Here is a 26,920-nt window from a genome sequence, read left to right as displayed (position 1 = left end):
CAATAGTCCCCTGGAAGAGTGCTCACAATAGTCCCCCTGGTAGAGTGCTTACAATAGTCCCCTGGTAGAGTGCTCACAATAGTCCCCTTACCCTGGTAGAGTGCTCACAATAGTCCCCTGGTAGAGTGCTAATGATAATATCCTGATTGTTAGCACAATAGTCTCCCGGTACAGTGCTCACAATAGTCCCCTGGTAGAGTGCTCACATTAGTCCCCTGATAGAGTGGTCACAATACACCCCTGATAGACTGTTCACAATAGTCCACTTGTAGAGTGCTCATAATAGTCCCCTGATAGAGTGCTGATAAGTCTCTCAATAGGGTGTTGAAAATAGTCTCATTTGAGTGCTGATAAGTCCCTCAATACAGTGCTCACAATATTTCTCTGAAAGAGTGCTCACAATAGTCCCTTATTAGAGTGCTCACAATATTTCTCTGAAAGAGTGCTCACAATAGTCCCTTAGAGTGCTCACAATAGTCCCTTAGAGTGCTTACATTAGTCCCTTAGAGTGCTTACATTAGTAGAGTGCTCACAATTGTCCCCAAGTAAAGTGCTCCCAATGTTACCTCAATAAAGTGCTCACAACAGTCATCCAATCAAGTGCTCACAATAGTCATCCAATCAAGTGCTCACAATAGTCATCCAATAAAGTGCTCACAATAGTTCCCCACTGTCGTTTCCTCCACCAGTCTTTACACAGTAGACCACCAATGGAGGCTCACACAGTAGTCCCTTTCAAAGTTGTCACCTGTCCAGAAATTCCAGGACAGTTCATAAAGATTCGTCAATTTTTTGCCCTGTGCATAAAAATAATGTGTGGTGTCCCTGATTTATTTGAAGCCGAAGAAACTTATGCAAATTATCTTGACTGTAATCATCACCGTTTACAGTATACAGTGAATGCAGCTGATGTCTCAGACCAGAATCATGGGCTGTGGACATGGATCACTTACAATCATATTGAATTATTATGGTTTTCCAATGTGTCCGTAAAAAATATTGTCTGTCCGTGATTTTTTTTATAACCTGACCAGAAAAAATAAAAAGTCAAGCTGGTAACCCTTCCACGCATGTTCCTGCTAGCGCTGCATAACTTCAGATGAATTGTGTTGAAGATGACCTTTCACCAAAGTTTTCGTCGTGAACTGGACACACGATGTAATAGTGGCTGCAGAGCGGAATAAAACTTTTTTTTTTATTTCTCCTCTTTGCTGCAGAGATATTAACAATCAAAGTATTTGGCAGCTAATGAGTTATCAGACAGTTTTCACTGGAGGGTGTGTCCTTTTTCCCCCTCTATGATGCTGACCAATCATAAGCCAGTAAAAACACTCAGAGAAAAGAAGAACAAGCCGCCACCACATCTCAGAGCAGGTTTCTCAGTGTGTCAGATTCAGATACAGCCCTGATCTCCTGGTCTCACCTCCTGAGTTTAGCCGTCCTATTATAAATCCTTCTATAAACTCTCCTTCTCTCATAGCACTACTGTACTGCCCCTCCCCACACTGCCTCCTGGAGAAGTGTGAGTAATCACACTTACTGTATGTCTGCTGTGCTCAATAAAATTGTACTGGCTCCACAGCAAGATCAGAGCTGTCATCATGTATCACACAGGAGAAGCCTGTTCTGGACTATTCCTGTGTGAGATGTAAGGAGACCCTCCTCTGATCTCAGGGCAGAGAAAGTACAAGGTGAACTGGTTTCTTGGTTTGCAAACATGGTCCCTGGTGTCTCGTATTTTATAGCCTTAGTCCCTGGTGTTTTATGGTTTGTAGCCTCAAGATGCTTGGTGTCAGCAAACTGCAGCTCTTTATGGACGCTCGGTGTCTACAGACTGCGGCTCTTTATGGACGCTCGGTGTCTCCAGACTGCGGCTCTTTATGGACGCTCGGTGTCTGTAGACTGCGGCTCTTTATGGACGCTCGCTGTCTACAGACTGCGGCTCTTTATGGACGCTCGGTGTCTGCAGACTGCGGCTCTTTAGGGACGCTCGGTGTCTCCAGACTGCGGCTCTCTATGGACGCTCGGTGTCTGTAGACTGCGTCTCTTTATGGACGCTCGGTGTCTACAGACTGCGGCTCTTTATGGACGCTCGGGGTCTGTAGACTGCGGCTCTTTATGGACGCTCGGTGTCTGTAGACTGCGGCTCTTTATGGACGCTCAGTGTCTGCAGACTGCGTCTCTTTATGGACGCTCGGTGTCTGCAGACTGCGGCTCTTTATGGACGCTCGGTGTCTCCAGACTGCGGCTCTTTATGGACGCTCGGGGACTGTAGACTGCAGCTCTTTATGGACGCTCGGTGTCTGCAGACTGCGTCTCTTTATGGACGCTCGGTGTCTACAGACTGCAGCTCTTTATGGATGCTCGGTGTCTGCAGACTGCGGCTCTTTATGGACGCTCGGTGTCTACAGACTGCGTCTCTTTATGGAGGCTCGTTGTCTGCAGACTGCGGCTCTTTATGGACGCTCGGTGTCTAGACTGCGGCTCTTTATGGACGCTCGGTGTCTACAGACTGCGGCTCTTTATGGACGCTCGGTGTCTGCAGACTACTGCTCTTTATGGACGCTCGGTGTCTACAGACTGAGGCTCTTTATGGACGCTCGGGGTCTGCAGACTGCGGCTCTTTATGGACGCTCGGTGTCTACAGACTGCGTCTCTTTATGGAGGCTCGGTGTCTACAGACTGCGGCTCTTTATGGATGCTCGGTGTCTACAGACTGCAGCTCTTTATGGACGCTCGGTGTCTACAGACTGCAGCTCTTTATGGATGCTCGGTGTCTGCAGACTGCGGCTCTTTATGGACGCTCGGTGTCTACAGACTGCGTCTCTTTATGGAGGCTCGGTGTCTGCAGACTGCGGCTCTTTATGGACGCTCGGTGTCTGCAGACTGCGGCTCTTTATGGACGCTCGGTGTCTACAGACTGCGGCTCTTTATGGACGCTCGGTGTCTACAGACTGCGGCTCTTTATGGACGCTCGGGGTCTGTAGACTGCATCTCTTTATGGACGCTCGGTGTCTACAGACTGCGGCTCTTTATGGACGCTCGGTGTCTACAGACTGCGTCTCTTTATGGACGCTCGGTGTCTACAGACTGCAGCTCTTTATGGATGCTCGGTGTCTACAGACTGCGTCTCTTTATGGACGCTCGGGGTCTGCAGACTGCGGCTCTTTATGGACGCTCGGTGTCTGCAGACTGCGGCTCTTTATGGACGCTCGGTGTCTACAGACTGCGGCTCTTTATGGACGCTCGGTGTCTGCAGACTGCGGCTCTTTATGGACGCTCGTTGTCTGTAGACTGCGGCTCTTTATGGACGCTCAGTGTCTGCAGACTGCGTCTCTTTATGGACGCTCGGTGTCTGCAGACTGCGGCTCTTTATGGACGCTCGGTGTCTGTAGACTGCGGCTCTTTAGGGACGCTCGGTGTCTGCAGACTGCAGCTCTTTAGGGACGCTCGGTGTCTGCAGACTGCGGCTCTTTATGGACGCTCGGTGTCTGCAGACTGCGGCTCTTTATGGACGCTCGGTGTCTCCAGACTGCGGCTCTTTATGGACGCTCAGTGTCTACAGACTGCGGCTCATTATGGACGCTCGGTGTCTATTAAGTATATAACACAGTACCCAAGATTATAACCAAATAAAATAAATAATGAAAATTAAATGTAATAATATAAAATATATATAGGGTGCTGTGCAGGAGTACAGTGAAAACCCACTGTGAAGAAGACCTAACAACCAACGTAAAGTGACATGGGACAGAGTCCGAAAAGACACAACCAAGACTGAGATAGGGAAAATAAGGCTTTATTAATCAGATGCCTATGATTACATAAAATCAAAATCAATATATTAATTTAAGTAAAAGTCTCGAAAAAATTAAAATAAAAGCTTACGCACACTGATAATATATAAAAGAAAAAATTATGGCCGAACCTACCACCAGGATATAATTTATATCTATATATAATTATATGACTACACCAAAGAGTAAAAATGATATAAAATTTATATGAAAAATAAATATATAAAAAAAATTTTTGTGTATACAATATTGCTCCAAAAATTAAATATACTGTGCCAAATCAGAATGACTAATACAGATAAACAGCAGGAGGAGGGGAATGGAGTATCCTGATCCCTATTATACTCTCTATTATAACACCCCGAAAAGAGAAAATGTGAATTAACAAAGGTGTAATTACACTTAAAATTTGGTTATCAAAACAATCCACTGCATATGCCACAACAATTAAATGTGCAATATGTGCTAATTAAAGTGACAGTGTGCAAAATATAAAAAAAAGGGGGGGAGAAACAGGGAGAAAAAGAGATAAATAGATATATATCCTATCCTATTGTTGTTTATCCATGTCCACTCCAGGGACTAAAACATATTAGAATAATTATAAATAGAGAAACTCCAAATGCACCGTGACCATCAGAAATATTAGAAATAAAGTGCACTAGTGCCGATAATCAGCCTAAATACTGCCCATTGATCAAAAAAGTGCTAACTAATTGGTGCCAAATATATACCTGCGGTGTTTAGGCCAGTGTGCGCGCTCACCCGACGCGCGTTTCGGAAACGATCCTTCTTTCCTTCGTCAGGGGTAGCTACATATGGCGCTGAGACGCTTTATATAGCGTCTTAATCCGAGCGCTGCGGCCCGGGTATGTCCGGCGCATGCGCAGTCGGGAGGTCCGAGACTTCCGGTCCCCGCGTCACATGACCGGCCGCATGGGAACGGAGTACCCAGCGTAACCACGGAAACATGGACGCGGGGAACCGGAACTCCAGGACACAGACCCCGCACGCGCACAGCCAGGGGCGCATTGTGGGAAGACAGATGAATCGGATCCAGTAAGGAACAATAGAAGATGAAAGGATAAGGAAAGGGAAGGGTAATAAGGAACTGTTACCGCAACTAGAGGACAAATGGGGCCATAACCAAATGTGTACAAACATGAAGTGCTGTACAATCCTACTACTATGTTACAATATATACTTACACATTTGGTTATGGCCCCATTTGTCCTCTAGTTGCGGCTGTGCGCGTGCGGGGTCTGTGTCCTGGAGTGACACAGCCATATGTAGCTACCCCTGACGAAGGAAAGAAGGATCGTTTCCGAAACGCGCGTCGGGTGAGCGCGCACACTGGCCTAAACACCGCAGGTATATATTTGGCACCAATTAGTTAGCACTTTTTTGATCAATGGGCAGTATTTAGGCTGATTATCGGCACTAGTGCACTTTATTTCTAATATTTCTGATGGTCACGGTGCATTTGGAGTTTCTCTATTTATAATTATTCTGCAGACTGCAGCTCTTTATGGACGCTCGGTGTCTGCAGACTGCGGCTCTTTATGGACGCTCGGTGTCTGCAGACTGCGGCTCTTTATGGACGCTCGGTGTCTGCAGACTGCGGCTCTTTAGGGACGCTCGGTGTCTGCAGACTGCGGCTCTCTATGGACGCTCGGTGTCTACAGACTGCGGCTCTTTATGGACGCTCGGTGTCTGTAGACTGCGGCTCTTTATGGACGCTCAGTGTCTACAGACTGCGGCTCTTTATGGACGCTCGGTGTCTGCAGACTGCGGCTCTTTAGGGACGCTCGGGGTCTGTAGACTGCGGCTCTTTATGGACGCTCAGTGTCTACAGACTGCGGCTCTTTATGGACGCTCGGTGTCTGCAGACTGCGGCTCTTTAGGGACGCTCGGGGTCTGTAGACTGCCGGCTCTTTATGGACGCTCGGTGTCTGCAGACTGCGGCTCTTTATGGACGCTCAGTGTCTACAGACTGCGGCTCTTTATGGACGCTCGGTTTCTGCAGTTTGGGGCTCTTTATGGACGCTCGGTTTCTGCAGTTTGGGGCTCTTTATGGACGCTCGGTTTCTGCAGTTTGGGGCTCTTTATGGACACTCGGTGTCTGCAGACTGCGCTGTCCATGGTTCTTTATAAACACTGATAGGAAACACATGCTGCTGCTACTGCAGGGTCTGCTGGAATATTGTAGGGGCATCATGTGTTCTGATGGAATGGTTCATAATTGAGGGGTGTGCGAGAGAACAAGCATGGGCTGAATGTGGGAGAAGATAGACCCTAATAGAAGTAACTGGTTCAGCAGCAGCGCAGAGTATTTCAGGAGAGATACGTTTGCTGATCTCGCTGGTAGGGGCCGTGTCCTGTAGCAGCACAGAGTATTTCAGTGGAGGGATGCTTAATTTGTGGAAGGTCACAGACTGACTCATGTAGTGGAAGGAATATGTATCCAAAGCAGCACAGAGTATTTAAGGTGAGGAGTGGGCTGTGTGTCTGCACCTTCCTGCCTAATGGAGCTGAGCTCATTACTGCAGAACTAGAGCGAGGGTCGCATTACTGATGGAAGTGAATCAGTGGAGAACTGTGAGCGCACAACCCATCCAAAAACTCACACTTAGGCCGGCGTCACACTAGCGAGTTTTACGGACGTATGAGCGCATAAAATACATCCGTAAAACACGCATTACACACGGCCCAATGATTCTCAATGGGTCAGGTCCTATCAGCCGTATATAACACATCCGTATTATGCGGCTTTCTACGGCCGTACAAAATCGCAGCATGCTGCGTTTGTCACCGTATTGCGCAAATAATAAGCCAATGAAAGTCTTTGGGGGCGAGAAAAATACGGATTACACACGGACCAGCAGTGTGACTTGCGAGAAATACGCAGCGGTGTTAGAGAGAAAAGCCGGCAATTCAGTGCAGTGTACAGTAAAATCACACTGACAGCTTACAGTAGAATAGGTAGAATAAATGTGTACACATAGAATAAGTATATATATATATATATATATATATGTCAGTGGGACACATATATATATATATTAATATTTCATACAGCGCGAGATAGCTTAAAAGCCGGTAATTCAATTGCCAGTTTTTGCTATCTCCTTCCTAAACCCGACATGATATGAGACATGGTTACATACAGTAAACCATCTCATATCCCCATCTTTTTTGCATATTCCACACTACTAATGTTAGTAGTGTGTATCTGCAAAATTTCGGCGCTCTAGCTATTAAATTTAAGGGTTAAATCGTGGAAAAAACTGGCGTGGGCTCCCGCACAATTTTCTCTGCCAGAGTAGTAAAGCCAGTGACTGAGGGCAAATATTAATAGCCTGGAGAGGGTCCACGGTTATTGGCCCCCCTGGCTAAAAACATCTGCCCCCAGCCACCCCAGAAAAGGCACATCTGGAAGATGCACCTACTCTGGCACTTGGCCACTCTCTTCCCATTCCCATGTAGCGGTGGGATATGGGGTAATGAAGGGTTAATGTCACCTTGCTATTGTAAGGTGACATTAAGCCAGATTAATAATGGAGAGGCGTCAATTCTGACACCTATCCATTATTAATCCAATAGTAGTAAAGGGTTAAAAAAACACAAACACACATTATTACAAAGTATTTTAATTAAATAAACACAAAGGTTGTTGTAATATTTTATTCTACGCTCAATCCACTCGCTGAAGACCCTCGCTCTGTAACAAAGAAAAAATAATAAACCAACAATATACATACCTTCCGAAGATCTGTAATGTCCCACGATGTAAATCCATCTGAAGGGGTTAAAATATTTTACAGGCAGGAGCTCTGCTATAATGCAGCTGTGCTCGTGGCTGTAAAACCCCAGGGAATGAATGTAAAGTAGGTCAATGACCTGTAGTTACCTTCATTCGCGGTGAGGCGCCCTCTGCTGGGTGTCCTCATATGAACTCGAGCCTGGGAACTTTTCTGATTTTTTTCCCACGCTCGAAGGACATCCAGCAGAGGGCGCCTCACCGCGAATGAAGGTAACTACAGGTCATTGACCTACTTTACATTCATTCCCCGGGGTTTTACAGCCAGGAGCACAGCTGCATTATAGCAGAGCTCCTGCCTGTAAAATATTTTAACCCCTTCAGATGGATTTACATCGTGGGACGTTACAGATCTTCGGAAGGTATGTATATTGTTGGTTTATTATTTTTTCTTTGTTACAGAGCGAGGGTCTTCAGGTGGATTACCAGTAGAATAAAATATTACAACAACCTTTGTGTTTATTTCATTAAAATACTTTTTAATAATGTGTTTGTGTTTTTTTAACCCTTTACTACTATTGGATTAATAATGGATAGGTGTCATAATTGACGCCTCTCCATTATTAATCTGGCTTAATGTCAACTTACAATAGCAAGGTGACATTAACCCTTCATTACCCCATATCCCACCGCTACAGGGGAATGGGAAGAGAGAGGCCAAGTGCCAGAATAGGCGCATCTTCCAGATGTGCCTTTTCTGGGGTGGCTGGGGGCAGATGTTTTTAGCCAGGGGGGCCAATAACCATGGACCCTCTCCAGGCTATTAATATCTGCCCTCAGTCACTGGCTTTACTACTCTGGCGGAGAAAATTGTGCGGGAGCCCACGCCAATTTTTTCCGCCATTTAACCTTTAAATTTAATAGCTAGAGCGCACAAATTTTGCATATACACACTACTAACATTAGTAGTGTGGAATATGCAAAAAAAATGGAGAGAAGACATGGTTTACTGTATGTAATCATGTCTCATATCATGTCGGGTTTAGGAAGGAGAAAGAAAAAGCCAGCAATTGAATTTCCGGCTTTTCAGATATCTCGCGCTGAATGAAATATAAATACAGTGTATATATATATATATATATAATATATATATATGTGTCTCAATGACATATATATTTATATATATATATACTGTATATATGTTTTAACGGACATTTGAGCCCATAAATCCATTAGATGTCGGTTTTGCAAGGCTGCGAGAAAATATCGCAGTACGGATGCCATACAGATTACATACGCAAAATACGCTGCCACACCCTGCCTACGGAGGAGATACGGATCACTATTTTGGGAACATTTCTGCGTATTACGGCCGTAAAATACGGACCGTATTGTCTTACGCCGAGTGTGACGCCGGCCATACAGTTGTGGCCAAAAGTATTGACACCCCTACAATTCTGTCAGATAATACTCAGTTTCTTCCTGAAAATGATTGCAAACACAAATTATTTGTTATTATTATCTTCATGTAATTTATCTTAAATGAAAAAACACAAAAAGAATTGTCCTAAAGCCAAATTGGATATAATTCCACACCAAACATAAAAAAGGGGGTGGACAAAAGTATTGGCACTGTTGGAAAAATCCTGTGATGCTTCTGTAATTAGTGTAATTAACAGCACCTGTAACTTACCTGTGGCACCTAACAGGTGTTGGCAATAACTAAATCACACTTGCAGCCAGTTGACATGGATTAAAGTTGACTCAACCTCTGTCCTGTGTCCTTGTGTGTACCACATTGAGCATGGAGAAAAGAAAGAAGACCAAAGAACTGTCTGAGGACTTGAGAAACCAAATTGTGAGGAAGCATGAGCAATCTCAAGGCTACAAGTCCATCTCCAAAGACCTGAATGTTCCTGTGTCTACAGTGCGCAGTGTCATCAAGAAGTGTAAAGCCCATGGCACTGTGGCTAACCTCCCTAGATGTGGACGGAAAAGAAAAATTGACAAGAGATTTCAACGCAAGATTGTGCGGATGTTGGATAAAGAACCTCGACTAACATCCAAACAAGTTCAAGCTGCCCTTCAGTCCGAGGGCACAACAGTGTCAACCCGTACTATCCGTCGGTGTCTGAATGAAAAGGGACTGTATGGTAGGAGACCCAGGAAGACCCCACTTCTTACCCCGAGACATAAAAAAGCCAGGCTGGAGTTTGCCAAAACTTACCTGAAAAAGCCTAAAACGTTTTGGAAGTATGTTCTCTGGTCAGATGAGACAAAAGTAGAGCTTTTTGGGCAAAGGCATCAACATAGAGTTTACAGGAGAAAAAAAGAGGCATTCAAAGAAAAGAACACGGTCCCTACAGTCAAACATGGCGGAGGTTCCCTGATGTTTTGGGGTTGCTTTGCTGTCTCTGGCACTGGACTGCTTGACCGTGTACATGGCATTATGAAGTCTGAAGACTACCAACAAATTTTGCAGCATAATTTAGGGCCCAGTGTGAGAAAGCTGGGTCTCCCTCAGAGGTCATGGGTCTTCCAGCAGGACAATGACCCAAAACACACTTCAAAAAGCACTAGAAAATGGTTTGAGAGAAAGCACTGGAGACTTCTAAGGTGGCCCCCATAGAGTATACATAGCTGCATTATCCTCTATGAGAGGCTGCTTTATACTCCATGGGGCTGCATTATACTATATTGGGGGCTGCATTATTCTCTATGGGGGGCTGAATTATACTCTATGGGGCCCCCATATAGCATAATGTAACCCCTATTTAATACATATAGTATAATGCATATAGTATTATGGTAGGCTGTATTATATTCTATATGGCTGCATTATACTATGTGTACTATGTGGGGCGGCATAATAATATATGGGGGCTGCATTATACTATGCGTACTATATGGGGATGCATTATACTCTATGTAGTGTGCATTATACTATATGGAGGACGATATGGAGTATATTATATTATATTGAGGGCTATGTGGAGTGCATTATACTGTATAGAGTGCTATGGGGAGTATTTTATACTATATGGAGGACTACGCAAGTGTATTATATTAGATAGAGGACAACGGGGAGTGTATTATACTATATGGAGGACTATGAGGAGTGTATTTTGGTATATGGAGGACTATGGGGAGTATATTACAAAATATGGAGGACTGTGTAGAGTGCATTATTCTGTACGCAGTACTATGGGGAGTGTATTATACAATATGGAGGACTATGGGGTGTGCATTAGACTATGTGGAGGAGTATGGGGGTCTTTGGATTGTGATTGGATTGTTCCCAGCAGCACATCGCCGGTGTAAACTGCGATGATACAAACATGAGGCTGTACGGGGACAGATTGATCTAACAGTGATTGTTCTGTGCCCGTCATTTTTCATCAGCCGATGTAAAGCGGCCGGGAAACAAGCACATTATTGTCGATCACACTCGTTTCACAGCGCATGTAAATGCTTCTGAGTGATGGAGCCATGTGTCAGCATTTGGGCCCATTTTACACTTTTGCCCAGGGCCGCACTTTGTCTAAATCCGGCCCTGCCTGCTATGTGAATATCTTGTGTGAATTGTGAGTGAATGTAAGATTTCTGTTCACTTCCACCATTGCTCGGTACAACATGACGGCGGATGTTTTCTTTGTGGTTATTCTGGGTACTATAAATGCGATTCTTTAAGGTTCTGAATGGACGTTTCCTCCGTGCTGTAGCCCTTTTGCGCTTTTTTCTTTTCTTGGAGCATGTATCCGTGAATGTTCTCCCCGTTCCGTCTTTCACACGCTGTCCGTCCCGTGGCTGTTGCTCGTCCTCTGCAGCTGACGGACCCTCGTCCTCCTGTGGATTACAAACGTGGCGCTATTTTATGGCATCCACCATGTTTCGCCCATTTGGATTACAAACCCTTATCATCGCGGTGGATTCTCCCTTGTCACCTTTCCCTGTGGATTACAGCTCAGTGGATTATAATTCTGCTCTTTCCTTTGGAATAATGATCAATTTCTGGATTAAATCGACAATGTGTCCATGGATTATGGTGGATTACCAGAGTCTGCCCGCACTGCTGATGATTTTTTTTGGGATGTCTTCGCTCTTTCGGTTTCCTGGAGGGATTATATGATGGTGTTCAGATTTGGAGGACGATCCGGGAGAATTAAGAAGATTGCATCAAATGGTGGAAATTACACAGGACAAAACCCCCAGCCAAGAACCGTGAGCCAAGACCATCAGCCTGGGAGGCGCCTGTATGTGTCGCCATCTTTATTTGCTGGCGAGATTTTTTCTGTTGCCGGAATCTACACGAGCGATGTCTGTGATGTGACCAGAGCTGGGGGTCCTGACGTGCGGAGATTGTTGCCCACCCTATGTGTGGGGCACCACTGGTGGTGAATGCCGGGCATTAGTACCTCTGAGTATTGGCCGAACGCTCCACGGAATATCTCCCTCTGGTCATGGCATGCTGGGAGTTGTGGTGGTCTATGAAGGGAATGTATTCTGATTATATCTGGCCACTTGCTCGTGTTGGGGATTGTAGTGCTCATAAATGGTTTTGTTTTATTAATTTTAGGTCCAGATCTGTTCTGTTTATTTCATGGCAAGAAGTACAGCCCGGGGGAGAGCTGGCACCCGTACCTGGAGCCCCAAGGAGTTGTATATTGCATACGTTGCACGTGTTCTGAGGTAGGTCTGTCCGGGTATATGGCGTCTGTGATAGAAACAGATTAACATGAGATGCCATTTTCCACTCCTATTTCATGCTCCTCACTTTTACACGGGTCTCCACCATCTGCATCACGTGGCCATCAGCTACACTTTAGGCTCCTCGCTAGAAAGTCCTGAAAAAAACGCTGCTCTTCTTTTTCTAGTCAATAAATCATGTAAATTACCGGTAGTTTTCCAAGCCGGAAATCATCAGTCAGAAACTAGCTATATCGACCAATAGCTCCTACCCATGAGAGAACAACCAACTCATAGATAGACGTCACCAACTAATAACGAGAAATCATTTCATGGACAGAAACCACCAACCAATATCTGATACAATTAATCCAGTGTCCTCATCCAACAGCCGATATCTCCTCAAAAGCTTCCAAAATCTGGTACAAACCAAGGTCCCTTCAAAATCCGATATCTAACAGCCACCGACCAACAGTTGATAGCCACCAAACTATATCTGGGTACAACCAGCCATAGATAGAAACCAGCAGTCATCATCTGGTACCCAACAGTCACCAATCAATAGCTGATATCAACCATTGAATAGCTGGTAACTACCAACCCATAAATAGAAACCAGCAGTCATCAACTGGAACCCAACAGTCACCAATCAATAGCTGATACCAACCATTGAATAGCTAGTAACTACCAACCCATAGATAGAAACCAGCAGTCATCAACTGGTACCCAACAGTCACCAACCTATAGCTGATACCAACCATTGAGTAGCTGGTAACTACCAACCCATAGATAGAAACCAGCAGTCATCAACTGGCACCCAACAGTCATCAACCTATAGCTGATAACAACCATTGAGTAGCTGGTAACTAACAACCCATAGATAGAAACCAGCAGTCATCAACTGGAACCCAACAGTCATCAATCAATAGCTGATACCAACCATCGAGTAGCTGGTAACTAACAACCCATAGATAGAAACCAGCAGTCATCAACTGGAACCCAACAGTCACCAATCAATAGCTGATACCAACCATTGAATAGCTGGTAACTACCAACCCATAGATAGAAACCAGCAGTCATCATCTGGCACCCAACAGTCACCAATCAATAGCTGATACAACCACTGAATAGCTGGTAACTACCAACCCATAAATAGAAACCAGCAGTCATCAACTGGCACCCAACAGTCACCAATCAATAGCTGATACCAACCATTGAATAGCTGGTAACTACCAACCCATAAATAGAAACCAGCAGTCATCAACTGGCACCCAACAGTCACCAATCAATAGCTGATACCAACCATTGAATAGCTGGTAACTACCAACCCATAAATAGAAACCAGCAGTCATCAACTGGCACCCAACAGTCACCAACCTATAGCTGATACCAACCATTGAATAGCTGGTAACTACCAACCCATAGATAGAAACCAGCAGTCATCAACTGGCACCCAACAGTCACCAACCTATAGCTGATACCAACCATTGAATAGCTGGTAACTACCAACCCATAGATAGAAACCAGCAGTCATCAACTGGAACCCAACAGTCACCAACCTATAGCTGATACCAACCATTGAATAGCTGGTAACTACCAACCCATAGATAGAAACCCGCAGTCATCAACTGGTACCCAACAGTCACCAATCAATAGCTGATACCAACCATTGAATAGCTGGTAACTACCAACCCATAGATAGAAACCAGCAGTCATCAACTGGCACCCAACAGTCACCAATCAATAGCTGATACCAACCATTGAATAGCTGGTAACTACCAACCCATAAATAGAAACCAGCAGTCATCAACTGGTACCCAACAGTCACCAATCAATAGCTGATACCAACCATTGAATAGCTGGTAACTACCAACCCATAGATAAAAACCAGCAGTCATCAACTGGTACCCAACAGTCACCAATCAATAGCTGATACCAACCATTGAATAGCTGGTAACTACCAACCCATAGATAGAAACCAGCAGTCATCAACTGGTACCCAACAGTCACCAATCAATAGCTGATACCAACCATTGAATAGCTGGTAACTACCAACCCATAGATAGAAACCAGCAGTCATCAACTGGTACCCAACAGTCACCAATCAATAGCTGATACCAACCATTGAATAGCTGGTAACTACCAACCCATAGATAAAAACCAGCAGTCATCAACTGGCACCCAACAGTCACCAATCAATAGCTGATACCAACCATTGAATAGCTGGTAACTACCAACCCATAAATAGAAACCAGCAGTCATCAACTGGCACCCAACAGTCACCAACCTATAGCTGATACCAACCATTGAATAGCTGGTAACTGCCAACCCATAGATAGAAACCAGCAGTCATCAACTGGCACCCAACAGTCACCAACCTATAGCTGATACCAACCATTGAATAGCTGGTAACTACCAACCCCTAGATAGAAACCAGCAGTCATCAACTGGCACCCAACAGTCACCAACCTATAGCTGATACCAACCATTGAATAGCTGGTAACTACCAACCCCTAGATAGAAACCAGCAGTCATCAACTGGCACCCAACAGTCACCAACCTATAGCTGATACCAACCATTGAATAGCTGGTAACTACCAACCCATAAATAGAAACCAGCAGTCATCAACTGGTACCCAACAGTCACCAATCAATAGCTGATACCAACCATTGAATAGCTGGTAACTACCAACCCATAAATAGAAACCAGCAGTCATCAACTGGCACCCAACAGTCACCAATCAATAGCTGATATCAACCATTGAATAGCTGGTAACTACCAACCCATAAATAGAAACCAGCAGTCATCAACTGGTACCCAACAGTCACCAATCAATAGCTGATACCAACCATTGAATAGCTGGTAACTACCAACCCATAGATAGAAACCAGCAGTCATCAACTGGTACCCAACAGTCACCAATCAATAGCTGATACCAACCATTGAATAGCTGGTAACTACCAACCCATAGATAAAAACCAGCAGTCATCAACTGGAACCCAACAGTCACCAATCAATAGCTGATACCAACCATTGAATAGCTGGTAACTACCAACCCATAGATAAAAACCAGCAGTCATCAACTGGAACCCAACAGTCACCAATCAATAGCTGATACCAACCATTGAATAGCTGGTAACTACCAACCCATAGATAGAAACCAGCAGTCATCAACTGGAACCCAACAGTCACCAACCTACAGCTGATAACAACCATTGAATAGCTGGTAACTACCAACCCATAGATAGAAACCAGCAGTCATCAACTGGTACCCAGCAGTCACCAATCAATAGCTGATACCAACCATTGAGTAGCTGGTAACTACCAACCCATAGATAGAAACCAGCAGTCATCAACTGGAACCCAATAGTCACCAACCTATAGCTGATACCAACCATTGAGTAGCTGGTAACTACCAACCCATAGATAGAAACCAGCAGTCATCAACTAGCACCCAACAGTCACCAATCAATAGCTGATACCAACCATTGAATAGCTGGTAACTACCAACCCATAGATAGAAACCAGCAGTCATCAACTAGCACCCAACAGTCACCAATCAATAGCTGATACCAACCATTGAATAGCTGGTAACTATCAACCCATAGATAAAAACCAGCAGTCATCAACTGGTACCCAACAGTCACCAATCAATAGCTGATACCAACCATTGAATAGCTGGTAACTACCAACCCATAAATAGAAACCAGCAGTCATCAACTGGTACCCAGCAGTCACCAATCAATAGCTGATACCAACCATTGAATAGCTGGTAACTACCAACCCATAGATAGAAACCAGCAGTCATCAACTGGTACCCAACAGTCACCAATCAATAGCTGATACCAACCATTGAATAGTTGGTAACTACCAACCCATAAATAGAAACCAGCAGTCATCAACTGGTACCCAACAGTCACCAACCTACAGCTGATACCAACCATTGAATAGCTGGTAACTACCAACCCCTAGATAGAAACCAGCAGTCATCAACTGGCACCCAACAGTCACCAACCTATAGCTGATACCAACCATTGAATAGCTGGTAACTACCAACCCATAGATAGAAACCAGCAGTCATCAACTGGCACCCAACAGTCACCAATCAATAGCTGATACCAACCATTGAATAGCTGGTAACTACCAACCCATAAATAGAAACCAGCAGTCATCAACTGGTACCCAACAGTCACCAATCAATAGCTGATACCAACCATTGAATAGCTGGTAACTACCAACCCATAAATAGAAACCAGCAGTCATCAACTGGCACCCAACAGTCACCAATCAATAGCTGATATCAACCATTGAATAGCTGGTAACTACCAACCCATAAATAGAAACCAGCAGTCATCAACTGGTACCCAACAGTCACCAATCAATAGCTGATACCAACCATTGAATAGCTGGTAACTACCAACCCATAGATAGAAACCAGCAGTCATCAACTGGTACCCAACAGTCACCAACCTATAGCTGATACCCACGAATGAGTAGCGGGTAACCACCAACCCATAGATAGAAACCAGCAGTCATCAACTGGTACCCAACAGTCACCAATCAATATAACAACCATTGAGTAGCTGGTAACTACCAATCCATAGAGAGAAACCAGCAGTCATCAACTGGCACCCAACAGTCACCAACCTATAGCTGATACCAACCATTGAGTAGCTGGTAACTACCAATCCATAGATGGGTACCAGTTGATAACTGCTGGTTTCTAACAGTCACCAACCTATAGCTGATAAACACTATTGGGTAGATGGTAATACCAACCCATGGATACAAGCCACAAGTCATCAACTGGCACCCAATAGTCAAAAACCTATAGCCGAGTCTCATCAAAATGTAGCCGGTAAAAAATGAACCAATAGATAGAAATCACCAAGCAATAGTTGGTAATTAGCAGCTGCAAATCTTTATCTGATACCAGCCAAGAAGTAGCTAGAAACAACCAACTAATAACCGATAACTAGCAACAACCGAATAATAGCGGATGCCAAAAAATGAGTAGTAATAACCATCCAATGGATAGAAAGTGCCAGTCTAGAGCTGGTTACCAGCAATCTCCATCTAACAGCTGATGCCATCTAAGAATAAGATGGCACCAACCGACGTATATCCTATAGTTAATGACAAGCAGCTGGTGACCAACACAACAGCCACTAACCACCAGCTGAAACCCTCCGAGCTGAGACTGGTAAACTAGAAACCCACAATTCTTCAGCTGGTAACCAGCACCCTATAACTTGCGAGCAAAGACCAAAAGTTCAGCAGCCAGAGGTAAAGGGTATGATGCCAAGTTGACTCTTGAAACAAATAATACCCCCGGAGTGCCCCTTTAGAAAGTATTTACACCTTCTCTAAAAGTAACTATGTGACCTAATTGCATCTTTACCAAAAGTGATGATTCCCCCTTTGTGCCACCCACCCACAAATAGTAATGAAGTTTACACTCCCCTAATAGTCCTTCTGTCTCCTGCACAGATGTCATGGTGCAGTGAGGTCCTTGGATGGAGAATGGTCCATGGCTCTGCACAGATGTCGTAGTGCAGTGAGGTCCTTGGATGGAGAATGGTCCATGGCTCTGCACAGATGTCGTAGTGCAGTGAGGTCCTTGGATGGAGAATGGTCCATGGCTCTGCACAGATGTCGTAGTGCAGTGAGGTCCTTGGATGGAGAATGGTCCATGGCTCTGCACAGATGTCGTATTGCAGTGAGGTCCTTGGATGGAGAATGGTCCATGGCTCTGCACAGATGTCATGGTGCAGTGAGGTCCTTGGATGGAGAATGGTCCATGGCTCTGTACAGATGTCGTGGTGCAGTGAGGTCCTTGGATGGAGAATGGTCCATGGCTCTGCACAGATGTCGCGGTGCAGTGAGGTCCTTGGATGGAGAATGGTCCATGGCTCCACCACAGATGTCGTAGTGCAGTGAGGTCCTTGGATGGAGAATGGTCCATGGCTCTGCACAGATGTCGTAGTGCAGTGAGGTCCTTGGATGGAGAATGGTCCATGGCTCTGCACAGATGTCGTAGTGCAGTGAGGTCCTTGGATGGAGAATGGTCCATGGCTTTGCACAGATGTCGTAGTGCAGTGAGGTCCTTGGATGGAGAATGGTCCATGGCTCTGCACAGATGTCGTAGTGCAGTGAGGTCCTTGGATGGAGAATGGTCCATGGCTCCTGCACAGATGTAGTGGTGTAGTGAGGTCCTTGGATGGAGAATGGTCCATGGCTCTGTACAGATGTCGTAGTGCAGTGAGGTCCTTGGATGGAGAATGGTCCATGGCTCTGCACAGATGTCGTAGTGCAGTGAGGTCCTTGGATGGAGAATGGTCCATGGCTCTGTACAGATGTCGTGGTGCAGTGAGGTCCTTGGATGGAGAATGGTCCATGGCTCTGTACAGATGTCGTGGTGCAGTGAGGTCCTTGGATGGAGAATGGTCCATGGCTCTGCACAGATGTCGCGGTGCAGTGAGGTCCTTGGATGGAGAATGGTCCATGGCTCCACCACAGATGTCGTTGTGCAGTGACGTCCTTGGATGGAGAATGGTCCATGGCTCTGTACAGATGTCGTAGTGCAGTGAGGTCCTTGGATGGAGAATGGTCCATGGCTCTGCACAGATGTCGTAGTGCAGTGAGGTCCTTGGATGGAGAATGGTCCATGGCTCTGTACAGATGTCGTGGTGCAGTGAGGTCCTTGGATGGAGAATGGTCCATGGCTCTGCACAGATGTCGTGGTGTAGTGAGGTCCTTGGATGGAGAATGGTCCATGGCTCTGCACAGATGTCGCGGTGCAGTGAGGTCCTTGGATGGAGAATGGTCCATGGCTCCACCACAGATGTCGTGGTGCAGTGACGTCCTTGGATGGAGAATGGTCCATGGCTCTGTACAGATGTCGTGGTGCAGTGAGGTCCTTGGATGGAGAATGGTCCATGGATCTGCACAGATGTCGTGGTGTAGTGAGGTCCTTGGATTGACAATGGTCCATGGCTCCTGCACAGATGTCGTGGTGTAGTGACGTGTTTGGATGGAGAATGGTCCATGGCTCCAGCACAGATGTCACGGTGCAGTGACGTCCTTGAATGGAGAATGGTCCATGGCTCTGTTCAGATGTCGTATTGCAGTGAGGTCCTTGGATAGAGAATGGTCCATGGCTCTGTACAGATGTCGTGGTGTAGTGAGGTCCTTGGATTGAGAATGGTCCATGGCTCTGCACAGATGTTGTGGTGTAGTGAGGTCCTTGGATTGAGAATGGTCCATGGCTCTGTACAGATGTCGTAGTGCAGTGAGGTCCTTGGATTGAGAATGGTCCATGGCTCTGCACAGATGTTGTGGTGTAGTGAGGTCCTTGGATTGAGAATGGTCCATGGCTCTGTACAGATGTCGTGGTGTAGTGAGGTCTTTGGATTGAGAATGGTCCATGGCTCTGCACAGATGTCGTGGTGTAGTGACGTGTTTGGATGGAGAATGGTCCATGGCTCCAGCACAGATGTCGCGGTGCAGTGAGGTCCTTGGATGGAGAGTGGTCCATGGCTCTGTACAGATGTCGTGGTGCAGTGACGTCCTTGGATGGAGAATGGTCCATGGCTCTGTACAGATGTCGTGGTGCAGTGATGTCCTTGGATTGAGAATGGTCCATGACTCTGTACAGATGTCGCGGTGCAGTGAGGTCCTTGGATTGAGAATGGTCCATGGCTCTGCACAGATGTCGTGGTGTAGTGACGTGTTTGGATGGAGAATGGTCCATGGCTCCAGCACAGATGTCGCGGTGCAGTGAGGTCCTTGGATGGAGAGTGGTCCATGGCTCTGTACAGATGTCGTGGTGCAGTGACGTCCTTGGATGGAGAATGGTCCATGGCTCTGTACAGATGTCGTAGTGCAGTAACGTCCTTGGATGGAGAATGGTCCATGGCTCTGTACAGATGTCGTGGTGCAGTGACGTCCTTGGATTGAGAATGGTCCATGGCTCTGTACAGATGTCGCGGTGCAGTGAGGTCCTTGGATTGAGAATGGTCCATGGCTCTGTACAGATGTCGTGGTGCAGTGACATCCTTGGATTGAGAATGGTCCATGGCTCTGTACAGATGTCGCGGTGCAGTGAGGTCCTTGGATGGAGAATGGTCCATGGCTCTGTACAGATGTCGTGGTGTAGTGAAGTCCTTGGATTGAGAATGGTCTATGGCTCCTGCACAGATGTCGTGGTGTAGTGACGTGTTTGGATGGAGAATTGTTCATGTCTCTGCACAGATGTCATGGTGCAGTGACGTCCTTGGATGGAGAATGGTCCGTGGCTCTGTACAGATGTCGTGGTGCAGTGACAGCTTTGGATGGAGAATGGTCCATGGCTCTGTACAGATGTCGTGGTGCAGTGAGGTCCTTGGATGGAGAGTGGTCCATGGCTCTGCACAGATGTCGTGGTGCAGTGAGGTCCTTGGATGGAGAATGGTCCATGGCTCTGTACAGATGTCGCGGTGCAGTGAAGTCCTTGGATTGAGAATGGTCCATGGCTCTGTACAGATGTCGTGGTGCAGTGAGGTCCTTGGATGGAAAATGGTCCATGGCTCTGTACAGATGTCATAGTGCAGTGAGGTCCTTGGATGGAGAGTGGTCCATGGCTCTGTACAGATGTCGTAGTGCAGTGAGATCCTTGAATGGAGAATGGTCCATGGCTCCAGCACAGATGTCGTAGTGCAGTGAGGTGTTGTGAATTCCGCTCTTGGGCTCCCTCCGGTGGTTGTAAGTGGCACTTTTGTGTGTTCTGCTCTTGGGCTCCCTCTTGTGGTTTCGAGTGGTATGGCTGCTCCTTGGAGTTGGCTATCAGCAGCTGCCTCTACTGATCGTCTCTTCTGCTCGGCTATTTAGGCCTGGCTCTTTCTTCAGCCAGTGCCACTTGTAAATGGTTCCTGGTTGGATTCACATCTCTTTGGATTTCCCTGTTATCCTGACCAGTTCAGCAAAGCTAAGTTCTTTCTTGCTCTGCTCTGTTCACAGATTGTGTACTTATTCGTTCTGTGCTTTCTATGTTTGTCCAGCTTATCAGTATGAATTAATTCTGTCTTGCTGGAAGCTCTGGGAAGCAGATTTACCCTCCACACCTTTAGTCAAGTGTGGAGATTTTTTGTAAACTCTGCGTGGATTTTTTGTAGTGTTTTATACTGACCGCACAGTATTCCATCCTGTCCTTTCTATTTAGCTAGACTGGCCTCCTGTGCTCATCCTGGTTTCATTCTGTGTATGTCTTTTCCCTCTCCACTCACAGTCATTATTTGTGGGGGCTTATCTATCCTTTGGGGATTTTCTCTGAGGCAAGATAGCTCTCCTGCTTCTATCTTTATGGGTAGTTAGATCTTAGGCTGTGACGAGGTGCCTAGGGAGAGTTAGGAGCATCCCACGGCTACTTCTAGTGTTGTGTTGAGCTTAGGGACTACGGTCAGTACAGTTACCACGTCCTTCAGAGCTCGTTCCATGTTGCTCCTGGACCACCGTGTCATAACAGTGAGGTACTTGGATGGAGAATGGTCCATGGCTCTGCACAGATGTCGTAGTGCAGTGAGGTCCTTTGATGGAGAATGGTCCATGGCTCTGCACAGATGTCGCGGTGCAGTGAGGTCCTTTCATGGAGAATGGTCCATGGCTCTGTACAGATGTCGCAGTGCAGTGACAGCTTTGGATGGAGAATGGTCCATGGCTCTGCACAGATGTCGTGGTGCAGTGAGGTCCTTGGATGTAGAATGGTCAATGGCTCGTACACGGATGTCGTGGTGCAGTGAGGTCCTTGGATGGAGAATGGTCCATGGCTCTGTACAGATGTCGTTGTGCAGTGAGGTCCTTGGATGGAGAATGGTCCATGGCTCTGTACAGATGTCGTAGTGCAGTGAGATCCTTGAATGGAGAATGGTCCATGGCTCCAGCACAGATGTCGTAGTGCAGTGAGGTGTTGTGAATTCCGCTCTTGGGCTCCCTCCGGTGGTTGTAAGTGGCACTTTTGTGTGTTCTGCTCTTGGGCTCCCTCTTGTGGTTTCGAGTGGTATGGCTGCTCCTTGGAGTTGGCTATCAGCAGCTGCCTCTACTGATCGTCTCTTCTGCTCGGCTATTTAGGCCTGGCTCTTTCTTCAGCCAGTGCCACTTGTAAATGGTTCCTGGTTGGATTCACATCTCTTTGGATTTCCCTGTTATCCTGACCAGTTCAGCAAAGCTAAGTTCTTTCTTGCTCTGCTCTGTTCACAGATTGTGTACTTATTCGTTCTGTGCTTTCTATGTTTGTCCAGCTTATCAGTATGAATTAATTCTGTCTTGCTGGAAGCTCTGGGAAGCAGATTTACCCTCCACACCTTTAGTCAAGTGTGGAGATTTTTTGTAAACTCTGCGTGGATTTTTTGTAGTGTTTTATACTGACCGCACAGTATTCCATCCTGTCCTTTCTATTTAGCTAGACTGGCCTCCTGTGCTCATCCTGGTTTCATTCTGTGTATGTCTTTTCCCTCTCCACTCACAGTCATTATTTGTGGGGGCTTATCTATCCTTTGGGGATTTTCTCTGAGGCAAGATAGCTCTCCTGCTTCTATCTTTATGGGTAGTTAGATCTTAGGCTGTGACGAGGTGCCTAGGGAGAGTTAGGAGCATCCCACAGCTACTTCTAGTGTTGTGTTGAGCTTAGGGACTACGGTCAGTACAGTTACCACGTCCTTCAGAGCTCGTTCCATGTTGCTCCTGGACCACCGTGTCATAACAGTGAGGTACTTGGATGGAGAATGGTCCATGGCTCTGCACAGATGTCGTAGTGCAGTGAGGTCCTTTGATGGAGAATGGTCCATGGCTCTGCACAGATGTCGCGGTGCAGTGAGGTCCTTTCATGGAGAATGGTCCATGGCTCTGTACAGATGTCGCAGTGCAGTGACAGCTTTGGATGGAGAATGGTCCATGGCTCTGCACAGATGTCGTGGTGCAGTGAGGTCCTTGGATGTAGAATGGTCAATGGCTCGTACACGGATGTCGTGGTGCAGTGAGGTCCTTGGATGGAGAATGGTCCATGGCTCTGTACAGATGTCGTTGTGCAGTGAGGTCCTTGGATGGAGAATGGTCCATGGCTCTGTACAGATGTCGTAGTGCAGTGAGGTCCTTGGATGGAGAATGGTCCATGGCTCTGTACAGATGTCGTTGTGCAGTGAGGTCCTTGGATGGAGAATGGTCCATGCCTCGTACACGGATGTCGTGGTGCAGTGAGGTCTTTGGATGGAGAATGGTCCATGGCTCTGCACAGATGTCGTGGTGCAGTGAGGTCCTTGCATGGAGAATGGTCCATGGCTCTGCACAGATGTCGTGGTGCAGTGAGGTCCTTGCATGGAGAATGGTCCATGGCTCTGCACAGATGTCGTAGTGCAGTGAGGTCCTTGGATGGAGAATGGTACATGGCTCTGTACAGATGTCGTGGTGCAGTGAGGTCCTTGCATGGAGAATGGTCCATGGCTCTGTACAGATGTCGTGGTGAAGTGACAGCTTTGGATGGAGAATGGTCCATGGCTCCAGCACAGATGTCGTGGTGCAGTGAGGTCCTTGGATGGAGAATGGTCCATGGCTCTGTACAGATGTCGTGGTGCAGTGAGGTCCTTGGATGGAGAATGGTCCATGGCTCTGTACAGATGTCGTGGTGCAGTGAGGTCCTTGGATGCAGAATGGTCCATGGCTCTGTACAGATGTCGTAGTGCAGTGAGGTCCTTGGATGGAGAATGGTCCATGGCTCCAGCACAGATGTCGGGGTGCAGTGAGGTCCTTGGATGGAGAATGGTCCATGGCTCCAGCACAGATGTCGTGGTGCAGTGAGGTCCTTGGATGGAGAATGGTCCATGGCTCGTACACGGATGTTGTAGTGCAGTGAGGTCCTTGGATGGAGAATGGTCCATGGCTCTGCACAGATGTCGTCGTGCAGTGAGGTCCTTGGATGGATAATGGTCCATGGCTCTGTACAGATGTCGTGGTGCAGTGAGGTCCTTGGATGGAGAATGGTCCATGGCTCTGCACAGATGTCGTGGTGCAGTGAGGTCCTTGGATGGAGAATGGTCCATGGCTCGTACACGGATGTTGTAGTGCAGTGAGGTCCTTGGATGGAGAATGGTCCATGGCTCTGCACAGATGTCGTCGTGCAGTGAGGTCCTTGGATGGATAATGGTCCATGGCTCTGTACAGATGTCGTGGTGCAGTGAGGTCCTTGGATGGAGAATGGTCCATGGCTCTGCACATTTGTCGTGGTGCAGTGAGGTCCTTGGATGGAGAATGGTCCATGGCTCTGCACAGATGTCGTGGTGCAGTGAGGTCCTTGGATGGAGAGTGGTCCATGGCTCTGCACAGATGTCGCGGTGTAGTGAGGTCCTTGGATGGAGAATGGTCCATGGCTCTGTACAGATGTCGTGGTGCAGTGAGGTCCTTGGATGGAGAATGGTCCATGGCTCTGTACAGATGTCGTGGTGCAGTGAGGTCCTTGGATGGAGAATGGTCCATGGCTCTGTACAGATGTCGTGGTGTAGTGAAGTCCTTGGATGGAGAATGGTCCATGGCTCTGTACAGATGTCGTGGTGCAGTGAGGTCCTTGGATGGAGAATGGTCCATGACTCTGTACAGATGTCGTGGTGTAGTGAAGTCCTTGGATGGAGAATGGTCCATGGCTCTGTACAGATGTCGTGGTGCAGTGAGGTCGTTGCATGGAGAATGGTCCATGGCTCTGTACAGATGTCGTGGTGAAGTGACAGCTTTGGATGGAGAATGGTCCATGGCTCCAGCACAGATGTCGTGGTGCAGTGAGGTCCTTGGATGGAGAATGGTCCATGGCTCTGTACAGATGTCGTGGTGCAGTGAGGTCCTTGGATGGAGAATGGTCCATGGCTCTGTACAGATGTCGTGGTGCAGTGAGGTCCTTGGATGGAGAATGGTCCATGGCTCTGTACAGATGTCGTAGTGCAGTGAGGTCCTTGGATGGAGAATGGTCCATGGCTCCAGCACAGATGTCGCGGTGCAGTGAGGTCCTTGGATGGAGAATGGTCCATGGCTCCAGCACAGATGTCGTGGTGCAGTGAGGTCCTTGGATGGAGAATGGTCCATGGCTCGTACACGGATGTTGTAGTGCAGTGAGGTCCTTGGATGGAGAATGGTCCATGGCTCTGCACAGATGTTGTCGTGCAGTGAGGTCCTTGCATGGAGAATGGTCCATGGCTCTGCACAGATGTCGTGGTGCAGTGAGGTCCTTGCATGGAGAATGGTCCATGGCTCTGCACAGATGTCGTGGTGCAGTGAGGTCCTTGGATGGAGAATGGTCCATGGCTCTGCACAGATGTCGTAGTGCAGTGAGGTCCTTGGATGGAGAATGGTCCATGGCTCTGCACAGATGTCGCGGTGTAGTGAGGTCCTTGGATGGAGAATGGTCCATGGCTCTGTACAGATGTCGTGGTGCAGTGAGGTCCTTGGATGGAGAGTGCTCCATGGCTCTGTACAGATGTCGTGGTGCAGTGAGGTCCTTGGATGGAGAATTGTCCATGGCTCTGTACAGATGTCGTGGTGCAGTGAGGTCCTTGGATGGAGAGTGCTCCATGGCTCTGTACAGATGTCGTGGTGCAGTGAGGTCCTTGGATGGAGAATTGTCCATGGCTCTGTACAGATGTCGTGGTGCAGTGAGGTCCTTGGATGGAGAATGGTCCATGGCTCTGTACAGATGTCGTGGTGAATTGACAGCTTTGGATGGAGAATGGTCCATGGCTCTGTACAGATGTCGTAGTGTAGTGAGGTCCTTGGATGGAGAGTGGTCCATGGCTCTGCACAGATGTCGTGGTGCAGTGAGGTCCTTGGATGTACAATGGTCCATGGCTCTGCACAGATGTCATGGTGCAGTGAGGTCCTTGGATAGAGAATGGTCCATGGCTCTGCACAGATGTCGTGGTGAAGTGACAGCTTTGGATGGAGAATGGTCCATGGCTCCAGCACAGATGTCGTGGTGCAGTGAGGTCCTTGGATGGAGAATGGTCCATGGCTCTGTACAGATGTCGTGGTGCAGTGAGGTCCTTGCATGGAGAATGGTCCATGGCTCTGTACAGATGTCGTAGTGTAGTGAGGTCCTTGGATGGAGAATGGTCCATGGCTCCTGCACAGATGTAGTGGTGCAGTGAGGTCCTTGGATGTAGAATGGTTCATGGCTCTGCACAGATGTCATGGTGCAGTGAGGTCCTTGGATGGAGAATGGTCCATGGCTCTGTACAGATGTCGTGGTGCAGTGAGGTCCTTGGATGGAGAATGGTCCATGGCTCCTGCACAGATGTAGTGGTGCAGTGAGGTCCTTGGATGTAGAATGGTTCATGGCTCTGCACAGATGTCATGGTGCAGTGAGGTCCTTGGATGGAGAATGGTCCATGGCTCTGCACAGATGTCGTGGTGCAGTGAGGTCCTTGGATGGAGAATGAACCATGGCTCTGTACAGATGTCGTAGTGCAGTGAGGTCCTTGGATGGAGAATGGTCCATGGCTCTGCACAGATGTCGTAGTGCAGTGAGGTCCTTGGATGGAGAATGGTCCATGGCTCTGTACAGATGTCGTAGTGCAGTGAGGTCCTTGGATGGAGAATGGTCCATGGCTCTGTACAGATGTCGTGGTGCAGTGAGGTCCTTGGATGGAGAGTGGTCCATGGCTCTGT

The 26,920-nt window shown here is 47.1% G+C and overlaps 1 protein-coding gene across 1 annotated transcript in view; it reads left to right on the top strand.

Annotated features, from left to right (window-relative positions):
- The window catches only part of CHRDL2 (chordin like 2), a 133,372-nt gene that overhangs the window by 53,295 nt on the left and 53,157 nt on the right, over positions 1 to 26,920 (top strand). The window contains exon 2 of the mRNA XM_069760312.1: positions 12,134 to 12,246. Coding sequence (XP_069616413.1) covers positions 12,134 to 12,246 — 113 coding nt within the window. The remainder of the gene's footprint in view (positions 1 to 12,133; positions 12,247 to 26,920) is intronic.

The sequence above is a fragment of the Ranitomeya imitator genome, chromosome 3 (assembly GCF_032444005.1).
Source record: "Ranitomeya imitator isolate aRanImi1 chromosome 3, aRanImi1.pri, whole genome shotgun sequence".
Taxonomy (NCBI): Eukaryota; Metazoa; Chordata; class Amphibia; order Anura; family Dendrobatidae; genus Ranitomeya; species Ranitomeya imitator.
Note: the sequence above shows the minus strand (reverse complement) of the source record. Positions and strands in the feature narration are given on the sequence as shown.